The 11,045-nt window shown below is 34.9% G+C and overlaps 2 protein-coding genes across 2 annotated transcripts; both read left to right on the top strand.

The window, feature by feature from the left end:
- The first annotated feature begins 869 nt into the window (after positions 1–869).
- LOC143603381 (E3 ubiquitin-protein ligase PRT1-like) lies at positions 870–4,448 on the top strand. Its single transcript, XM_077080187.1, has 7 exons — positions 870–969; positions 2,063–2,091; positions 2,170–2,349; positions 2,421–2,666; positions 3,165–3,356; positions 3,539–3,651; positions 3,979–4,448. The coding sequence occupies exons 1-7, from the start codon at positions 872–874 to the stop codon at positions 4,315–4,317; spliced, it is 1,197 nt and encodes a 398-aa protein (XP_076936302.1). The 5' UTR covers positions 870–871; the 3' UTR covers positions 4,318–4,448.
- A 1,743-nt stretch (positions 4,449–6,191) lies between these two features.
- On the top strand, positions 6,192–10,774 carry LOC143603382 (protein PHR1-LIKE 3-like). Its single transcript, XM_077080188.1, has 6 exons — positions 6,192–6,363; positions 7,856–7,932; positions 8,298–8,352; positions 8,543–8,621; positions 9,614–9,683; positions 10,346–10,774. The coding sequence occupies exons 1-6, from the start codon at positions 6,192–6,194 to the stop codon at positions 10,658–10,660; spliced, it is 768 nt and encodes a 255-aa protein (XP_076936303.1). The 3' UTR covers positions 10,661–10,774.
- The last annotated feature ends 271 nt before the right edge of the window (positions 10,775–11,045 follow it).

The following is an 11,045-nucleotide window of genomic DNA, read 5'->3' on the forward strand; positions in this document are numbered from 1 at the left end:
TCATTCACAGTCAAGTCATAACATTGATCCCCAAGACCATTTATTCAATTACAATGAGTGAATACCAATCAATTCACATCACCTTCTTTGGTGTATTTGTAAAGTTTATTCTAAGGTCCTCACAAGTAGTTAAAAAAAGTCATAAATTAAATTAACAAATCTAATTCCAAATTTAACCATGAGTTTCAAGATCAATTTTGACTCGTTTAATAATTCTATGTCACAAGAACTTTCCAATGAAATGGAGAGCCTCAATTTCGGCTTGCATTTCTTTGTTTGTGCACTTAGGTTCTCGTCATATCTTTTTTTATTTTACACGGAGACTCTTAATTCCATTCTCGATAATGCTTCCATCTCGGTTTTATTACCAAATGGGGACTGTAATTAATTTAGCTTGGTGAATGGCCGATCACAGACTTCCGTCACATCATTCATATTTTGAAATACCTTTTTATGGTGTTTGGCTTAAAAATGAACGACAACAAAAGCAACTTATGTATGATGTGATGTGTGCATGGTTAGCGCACATTTTTTCTTTGTCCATAAAAGCTGATTTAAACCCGCTATAGTTTGTATTATTAAAATTTGGTTAAATAAATTGTTCCCAAAGAAATGGATTTTATAATAACTTTATTATAAAATATTCATTCTAAAACCTCTCTATTTAACTCACTTTATTATATGTTTCCTAAATCTAACATTTTATATTATAGATTTGATTTGATGATACTTGACCAAGTTTCTCTATTTTATTTTATACTACAACTCATACAATTCTTTAAAAAAAAATATAAGAGTAATAATATTCGCACACCCACCCGTCCCATCTCACTCACGTGATACACTTCTAGTTCCTTCTTCTTACGCTACAATGAGTAAGCCGGAGAATAATCCCGCCGGCGCCGGAGACGGTGGTATCGATGACGAAATTGTGGAATATTCGGATGAGTTCAAATGTTGCGTATGCTTGTAAGTATCCATTCAATTACTATTATTAACATTGATTAGATTTGATCTGTTTGTTCTGATCGTAACGTAATTGAAACACTTTGTTATTTGATTTGGGTTTTTTTTAGATTTGATTAATTTTGGGTGGTTTTGATTGTTTTAGTGTAATTTGATGATTCCAATGAACTTGTTTATGTGAACTTAACTTATTATTATTATTATTGGACATGAGTCCGATATGGAATTGGGTCAATTAATTAAATCAAGTTATGAATGAATAAATTAAATGGGTTGTGTTTAGTTAGCTGATTAGATTAGTATATAAACAAACATGTGGGTCTTTATTTATCGATGGTCGGTCTATATAACCTGATCAAAGTTGCCAACTTGTGACTATGATTATGACTTATGAGTTTGTTTTATTTTTTTGGTTGGTAAGATTTTTGAGAATTATTCAATCCAAATTGGTCGTGTTTTATTCATTCGGTTTCATTTTCGATTGAGACTTGAAGTACATCTTTCGAAACATTTCGCCATGTGGGTTAATATCATATCAATTCAGAACTGCAAAGTAATTGAGAGCCATTCGATAAAAATTGTCGGGTCTGCTTGATGACGACGATTTTTTACATTGCCATTTTTGTAATAAAGGTAAAAACGCCTCTGGTTAGAACTTGATTAACTGGTGGTTACAATATATGTATATCACTGGTGAATTAACTAGAGTTTTATTATAATAAGGTGTTCGTTGGCGGCTGAATACAACATGCTTTTACTTTTTACTTATTTACGAATACGCCATCCGTTCATGTAGTGTATTCACCGTTGTTTGTATACACCTGTGAATGTAGTATATGTTTGTTACACATACCATTTTCACTCACATGGAACACAACATGTTTTTATGTTAACTACAAAGGTGTCTACAGATATTCATAAAACTGGTTCTAGTTTCTTAAAATGGTTCTCGGGTTTTCATTTGTACCCGCCACTATACATATATTAATATTAGCTATGCTAAGAGATGGCGAGGAAGGCAAAATTTGAGTTATTATATGCTATTGTTTAGCAGCTTTGAATATCTATTATGAATAATAATTGCTTTATTCTACAGGGATCTCATCTACAAGCCAGTTGTATTAGGTAAGAAGGGAATGCAAACTTCACAAGCTAAACGCTACTCGTATGGCGACATTTAAATTATTACGTCTTTGTTTGCAGCCTGTGGCCATATTTCATGTTTTTGGTGTGTCTTCGAAGCTATGGACATTTGGCAGGAATCTCGCTGCCCTGTTTGTCGGCACTCGTATTATCATTTTCCTAGTATATGTTGGCTGCTTCATTCTGTCTTGCTGAAGATGTACCCGGAAGCTTATAAAATAAGGGAAACTCAAGTAGCAAGTATGATAAATTTTTAATGCATAATTAGATAATTTAGTAAACTTTATAATATTATTACTTTCTTGTGACAGAGGTGGAAAGGACACATGGAATGCCGTCGCCGCAGTTTGAAAATTATTTGGCGGCGTCACAGTGTCGTATCATGGAACCTGTTCATTCTGAAAATAATGGCACTAAAGATGTGGTTGTAGAAGGAACCTGTACAGCTGGAAGTGACGATGTTGACAGGTGTAACAAGCAGATTTCGATCAATGATTTACTCTGTTCAATATGTAAAGAACTTCTATGTCGACCTGTGGTACTTAATTGTGGTCATGGTAAGGTTCAAAAAGTTTAGTCATTTGGGGCTATTTGGGTCATGTTTTATGGGTCAAACGGGCCAGATGTAAAAACTTAATTTCAGAATGAAACGGACCAACTGGGTTGAAAGTTGTCCAACATTTTATTTGAATGTGATCAACCTCATTAATTTATTCATTCAAACAATTACATGTTTAAATAGGTTGATTTGGGTTATCTTTTAACCCGACTGGGTCAGAATCAAATGTAAAAACTTACATTTAAATGAAATTGGTCAAGCGGGTTGAAAGTCATCCAAAGCATTTTTTGAATGCTTCCAACCTCTTAGATAGATAGGTTTTCATATTACATATTATTTAAATTATATAGTCGTATAAGTATTTAATACATTAAGTATATGTAAACTGAAAAAATGGACAAAGAAGCTATAACAAGTCAACCCAAACCGTATTAACAAGTAACCGTTTTGACCTGAGCTCAAAAAAATGACAAAATGATGCTTTTTTCTCTTGCAGTATTTTGTGAAACATGTATTGCCGTTTCAAACGAATCATGTCGATGCCTAGTGTGTCAAAGCATGCATCCAAACGGGTTTCCAAAAGTTTGTTTGGTTCTAGAAGGCCTCTTGAAACAACATTTTTCTGAAGAATACACCGCAAGAATAGACAAATTGATCAGAACTTGTGAGCCAGGAAACTCATCAACAGGTATCTCCAGTTTTTCATTATTTATTTATGCTAATGCTATGAGGTTTATTTAATATGAACTGCAATCTTGTGTAACTCTGCAATTTATTAAAACATATTTCATTGTTCATAGTTCACAAGTATAATTATTAATTATTATATCATTGATATATGATCGAAAAATCTGGCTAATTTTGTTTTAGCGGATTCAACGTCATTTCCACAAGGTTCTAAATGTTCGTCTGTACCTATGGATGAACACTTGTGCAATTCAGGCCACAAGGTTCACTTTGGAGTTGGTTGTGACTGCTGTGGGGTAATCTTTTCTCTCTTGCTAAACTTAAATTTATCGGTTGCAATTTCATATGAAACCGAGTCAACTCGGTGTATAAGTTTTTTATTGGTAACAAGTCAACATGGTAAAACATGCACAACTTGCTATAAGGGAACGCGTCAAATTGGTTGAGCGTTGTCAACACGTTTTATCTACCTTTGAATTTTATAGTAAACAATGTGTTAAACATATTTAAAAAACATTATTATAATAATAGTCAATAAAATGATTTATGAGTAACAGTTGACTAAATCCAGATTGGACTTTAAAGGTTACTTTTTAATTAATAATAATGGTTATTTAAAACAGATGTATCCACTCATGGGCAACCGATACAAATGCAAAGACTGCACAGAGGAAGTCGGCTTCGACTTATGTGAAAATTGCCACAACAGTTCATCCACTCTTCCCGGAAGATTTAACCAACAGCACAAACCAGATCATAAGTTTGAGGTTATAGAACCTAATCCTATAATAATCCTGTCTGGTGATTTACCTGAAGATTATGATCCCGATCATCTTGGAAACCAAACTGATGATTCCACAGCTCCTGACTTGTCGCTCGACACTCAGCAGGACCCGGAAGGTGATGTGGCGGGTCCTGAACATCCTGAAAATCAAACCGATGATTCCACATCTGTTGACTAGTGCCTCCATGCTCAGCAAGATTCGGAAGGGGAAGGTGACATGGCAGGTCGTGGCCATGCTAATGATGCATCGGGGGGTAATGACGGCCTTGGACCGACATTGTAACATTATTTCTAGCTGATCTAGAATCTTGAATTCTTCACGCATATGTTTACTACAATTTGTTGAATCTTTAGAACCGGAGGATTGATCGTTTTGTTTACATGAGATGAGTTTGTGCTCTAAAGACAGTATTGTATGAATGCGGGTTTTTGATGGTTTTGGGTGTTATTTTTTGAGTGACATGCGATACACATGTTCACGCCCGTATATTTATTTATGTTGGGACTTGAACTCATAACTTGCTGGTTCAATCCTGGAAGTATATCCTTGGCTACAAAGAGTTCTAAGAATCAACTTACTAGAAAAAAGCTTATTATATCTATTTTGTGAGGATAGTTACCAGAAGTGGGAAAAGTTTTAGGAACAGATATTGTTAGGAAATATAGTGAAAAATGTGTTTTTCACTTATTTTGGACACAAACCGTGATCAAATTTGAGCTAAGGCTAATAAGATATCGATGCTCTAAGTTGTCAAAGCTTGAAACTAAGAAGAGAGTTTATTCCTATATTGGTGGAAAGATAAATCTTGAGTCGATTTATAAATGAGAGCTTTAACAAAAATGTATTCTTGTATAACAACATACCCAGTAGTGATAACAGATTATATTTTATTATGCTTCTTCTAACATGTTCTATTAGCGGAACAAGAAACTATCGTCTTTCTCACACCCTACAACCTCTTCTTCTTCTTTTTTTTTTTTTTCATTTTTATTGTTTTACTCTGGCTAATATTCGCTAATGTTATTCTTTAACAAACAATCTTGAGGTTCAAAGTGTAAAAATTAACAAGATGAAGGATCTCCTTTTTTTCTGCCCCTGTTTTTAACTCAAAACAAAGAGAAAAAAGGGGGGGGGGGGGGGGTGGCTTCCCACAAACCTCTCTATGCCATCTTCACCTAACCCATGTGGCAGCTTCTTCCATCCCTTCCCAACTAGTTCCCGACCCATTCCGTTCACCCTAAGCCTAAACAGATGTGGTTGCGAATGATCTAAATGATATTAAATAACTGAATTATCAAATTACTAAAAGTGAAAAAAAAACAAACGGTTGTAAGATATGCTATTTAATGTTTTTTTTTAAAATTATTTGAAGTTCAAACAAGCAAATAATAAGAACATTTTAAAACTCCACCTAAAAATATATAACATTTTAAAACTCCGCCTGAAAGTATATATGAGAAAACTAATCACAGCTTTTTAACCATCCACAATTGGAGTCTATGAAGGTCCCTAAGTCGACCTCACGCCAAGCTAGAGTAGGAAGCAACAAAACTTCACGTATTCTCGAGACCAAAACTATCTGCACTGGTTTCCGGATGGATCACGAAACCACATCATGCATCATAATAGTACAATCTCTACAAAAAAATTATGCGTTTCTCGCATTTCTTAACATATTATCAATACCGAAATGAACACCCCTCTTAAAATTATTATATCACATACAATAAAAATTATTTCAAACCCAATAATAAGTGAAAACTCTAACAACCACCTAATACACTTATGTGTAATGTTTTGAATTTGATACATAAGACGTATACGTAACCTCTTTACCCATTTGAAAACATTTCCAAGCAAACCAAAAAAACAGTAAAAAAACAATAATAATGTTTATATGTATAGTAGCAGAATAAAACACAAAGTACACAAGACACACCCAAACAAAACACCACCACATCACTGTCTGCCTATAACCCTTAAATGCATGCACTTGAAATTGAAATTGAAATTGAAATTGAAATTGAAATCGAAATCTTTTAAACCCCCAAATGTTTCATCATCACTCCATTCCCTTAGAAGACTACCCGCGGCCGTTAACCACCAATCTGGTCGGAGACCCATGTCTGGTCCTCACCACAGATCCCAAGCCGCGCCTCCGGTGGACGGCTGAGCTGCACGAGAGATTTGTTGACGCCGTCACTCAGCTCGGCGGCGCCGATAGTTAGTTTTCATTTCATTTCACTCACATTGTTAATTGGTTTTGTGGTTTGTTGGTTGATGTATGGTTAGTGTTTTGTTGAGGGTAATTTAGGGTTTTTACATTGTTGTTTTGAACTTTAAATTGGGAGCTAATTTGTGGTGGTTTTATGTTGGGAAATGGTGGGTTGACTATCAAAGTCAAATTGTTGACTAAAATGTTGTAAAGTTGACTTGGGTAGCAAGTTGTTTTAGAGTGAGTAAATGTTATTAAAGAGTTTAAGTAGAGTTTGTTTGATATGGAACATAATTTTGAGTTGAAATTAGTCAGGGTTGTAGAACTCGCTAGTCGGTTGTTGTAATTTTATATGTAATTTTTCAAGTTATATATATGCATGACATTTTTCAAAATTTTATGTATAATTTTGCAAACTTATTAATAGGATTGGATTAATAAGTATAAAATAAATTTTCAAATACTTCAGATTTTGATTGAAATTTGAACGATTTGGGCCGATTTGGACCGGTTTTGACCGATTACTGTTTATTGTGTCCGATTTGTTGATGCTGTTACACAGGTCGGCGGTGCCGATTGTTTTTTCGTTCGCATTGTTGTTGTATAGTTAGGGTTTTATTGTGGGTAATTTAGGGTTTTCACATTATGGTTTTTTTATTTAAGTTTAGTGATGGGTGGTAGTTAGTGAAGTGGGAGCTAATTTGTGGTTGTTTTATGTTGGAAAATGGTGGGTTGACTATTAAAGTCAAATTGTTGACTAAAGTGTTATAAAGTTGACTTCTTGAGTGGAAAGATTTGTTTCTTTGGTTAGGGGCTTGCTTGAGGACTAGCAAGTTGACTTTAGAGTGATAAGTGTTGTTAAAGAATTTTTTAATTAGAGTTTGTTTGATATGGAACATAATTTGAGTTGAAATTAGTCGGTGTTGTAGAACTTGCTAGGCGCTAATCAGTTGTTGTAATTGTATATGTAATTTTTTAAAATTATATATATACATATGACATTTTTCAAGATTTTATATATAATTTTTCAAACTTTTATCGGATTGGATTAATAAGTATAATTTTTCAAAGATTTTGACAGATTTTGACTGAAACTTGAATGATTTGGGCCGATTTGGACCGGCTTTGACTTCCTTTGACCGACTACTGATTGTCGGGTTGGCCGCTCACCGATTACCAATTAATTGCCAACCAATATGTCATAAAGTTGACTTGAGTAGAAAGGTTTGTTTCCATAGCTAGCGGTTTGCTTGAGAATTAGCAAGTTAATGTAAGATTGATAATTGTCATTAAAGAATTTGAAGTATACATTGTTTAATATGGAACATAATTCGAGTTGAAAACTTGAAGTTAGTTTATTAAAGTTTGTTAACGAGGTTATGGTTGTTGCCATTCGAGTATCACAAATAATTCATTGGGGGATAGACTATTATTTGTTGCTAGCTAGAGTCGCCTTTAATCATTTTATGCTAAATTTAATTTTATGTATAATGATTGCAGAAGCAACGCCAAAAATGATAATGAGAACAATGGGGGTAAAAGGCCTCACTCTCTATCATCTCAAGTCGCATCTGCAGGTTTGTTGTTTATTATCTACTGAAAACGGTATATTCAACTGTCATTATGCGTGACAGTAAAATAAAAGAATCGGTAAACACTAATTTATAGAAGATTGTTTTTATAATTGATAAAAATTTGTTGTCTTTAAATACTGTTTAACAATATAAAAGAATGCCCTTTTTGGCATGTTATCATTTAGTTCCTTATACAACTAATTATGTGACATGTTTTATTACATCTGATTTTCAGTTATGATCATTAATATCGCGTAATCAGTTCCAAAACGCACATCCAAACACCCCTACTTTTGAGATTTTCTTTATTTTAGATCTTTTCGTTGTGAGCTTTCTTGTTTTAATTATTGGCATGCGTGTATTTGCAGAAATACCGAATGGGGAAACAATCATGCAAAGAGTGTTCGGAAAACTCTAAAGAAGGTACTTACTTCTTATTGCTGTGAATTAACAATACCAATTATGGCCTTTGATATTATATGAAAGACGTGTAACATTAAATTGATTATTTTCACTTCATGTCAAATAAAATCTGATTATATGATATATTATTATTAGGATTTCTAATTTTTATATAAATTGTAATTGATTGTGCATACGGTTTGATCTACAGTGTCTTGCATTGCTGAGAGCCAGGAAATGACTTCATCCACATCATCTTCTGCAAGAATAATGCCACAAGACTTAAACGAGTAAGTTCCATTTCTTAAATTCTTTATCATAGCTACCAAATTCGCTCAGGGACATGCGATCCCCGTATTGGATCGCGATGTACGCAAGAGAAATGCGCTACATTCCAAATCGCTCCGGTACGTTGTTCCAAATTTCCAATCGAACGAATTTGGTGTTCCAAATCTGATTACAAATCGTTCCGATCGATGTTGGTTCTGCGGATTAGGTTGAGCAATTCGATTAAGTGGTACGCTGTGCCAATTGTTCCATCTTTCCAATGGGCCTTCAAATCACAGTTACCAAGTCGCTCCTCAAGCCACGAACGTCGAATTGGTCGGAAATTGTCGCCACAGAAGAGTGATGTGAAGCATAGTTACCTAATTCACGGTTTGCTCCGGTACGGGTACGTGTATGCAATTCGGCTCTTGGAGCGAATTCGGTACGAAGGGGGTAGCTTCATTTTGGTACGATCCTTTACCGTGTACCATAAGAGTCCGATTCAGTTTACCCAGTTCAAAATAGAAAATTACCAAATTCATTAAGGCAAATTACCTATTTCATATCGTTAAACCTAAATTTGATGCAGCAAAATACAGCATTATTCCACTAACCAGTTGACCTCGAATCATCCAAATTTCAGCTTTCGAGTAATCCTTCGATAATTCTTACTTTCAGCATACACATGACTACATGAGGTGCCGCAACGCACTTGATTTACACAATAACAACAAATTCAAAACCAAAATCATCACATAAAACAAAAACCCTAGCTTCGAAGCCTGAGCAAGCTCATCTATACTTGCAGAAGACTGATGATCTCTCATCTCTTCAGTGAATTTGTGTAAATCATCTTAGGAGGTTTAGTGTGTTGAAAGTACACTTTGGTGACTTTTGACCCGTTTGACACTTTGATCTGTTTATTATGTTCTACTCATTTGACCCGTTTGAAATAAAACATATCTTGAAGCATACCGTTTATTAATTGTTTTTTTTTTTTTGGTGTTTGGAACAGTGGATTTGAGGTTACAGAAGCTTTGAGAGTGCAGATGGAAGTCCAGAGAAGATTGCACGAACAACTAGAGGTTAGTTTGTCTTAAGACTCTTAGGTAATTTTGGTTAAAAGAGAGGTCATTAGGAATATTTGGTTAAAAGAAAGGGTAAATAGGTAATTTTGGATTACCCTTTATTACGATTTACGAGCAATTTACCAGCCAGTATGATTTAGGGATGATAATCGGCCGGGTGCCACCTCTCAACCCAACCATTTCACTGAATCACTGGTACTGGTTTTGATCATCCAAGTAACATACCCAATTATAAGATTGTATGACGTACACGTCGGGCATACGTTACCATGAGATATAACCTGTTTATGGTGTTGTGTGGTAAGAATATTTGTTGGATCAGGGGTGTAAGCGAGTTGTCTCATTTGTTATTTATTAGTTAATGTATATACATTTGTAATTGTTTTTCCTATATAATTTAACTATAATTTTTATATATAACATGTTATATATTATTTTGTTATTTTATCATAAATTTATATATAATAATTAATATCATAAAAAATATGCATACTTTATATATATATATATATTTAAAAGTTGTATAAATAATAGGCTCTGGAGCAAACTAGAGCTCGATAAAACGAGACTCGCTTACCCGGTCCAATACCTGAACACCTGTCCCGAATGTCTCTGGTTTCCAGTTTGCTAGTCGAGTTCTGATTATCTGATTATTTCAGGTTCAACAACGTCTCCAGCTGAGGATCGAAGCGCAAGGAAAATATCTTCAATCGATACTGGAAAAAGCGTGTAAAGCGTTAAACGATCAAGCAATTGCAACTGCTGGACTGGATGCAGCTAGAGAGGAACTATCTGATCTGGCAATCAAGGTAACCAATGACTGTCTGCCGCCACTCAACCCGACCCCTTCACTCAACCAAGTTGAGCATGGGCCCGCGAATGACAACTGTTTGAGCTCTCAGGCTGCAGCCCTGAACAAGAGGCAACGGGCCATGCTTATGCAAGCCGAGTGGAAGGCAGCTAATATAGGATAAGTTGTTGGAGCATGTTCTTGTTTGTCCGTTGACATTTTGTTGGATTTTCGGTAACTTTAGGGTAAAATAGATGGATGATATTAAGTAGGGATTTTATTTAATTAACGTGTTTCCATCGACATTGTATAGTCGATATTACCCATGCGCGCACACAAACCTGATCCCCAGCCACGTCCATCTCCTCCACTCAACCGCCACTAACTAAACCGACAGCACCATCACCGTCCCAGCTCTAAAAATTTATGCTTAAACACGCGTATTTAAATGAAATACCAAATAGCTTATAGTCTAGCTGCATCAAAGTGTATGGTAATTGTGTTCCTTCCCGAGTGGTTAGCGGTCAGATAATATGAGGTTTTCATATCATTTAGCAATTTTTTCACAT

Source organism: Bidens hawaiensis, unplaced genomic scaffold, assembly GCF_021521415.1.
Source record: "Bidens hawaiensis isolate Kalapana, Puna unplaced genomic scaffold, B.hawaiensis_p1.1 tig00061503_1, whole genome shotgun sequence".
NCBI classification, from domain to species: domain Eukaryota; kingdom Viridiplantae; phylum Streptophyta; class Magnoliopsida; order Asterales; family Asteraceae; genus Bidens; species Bidens hawaiensis.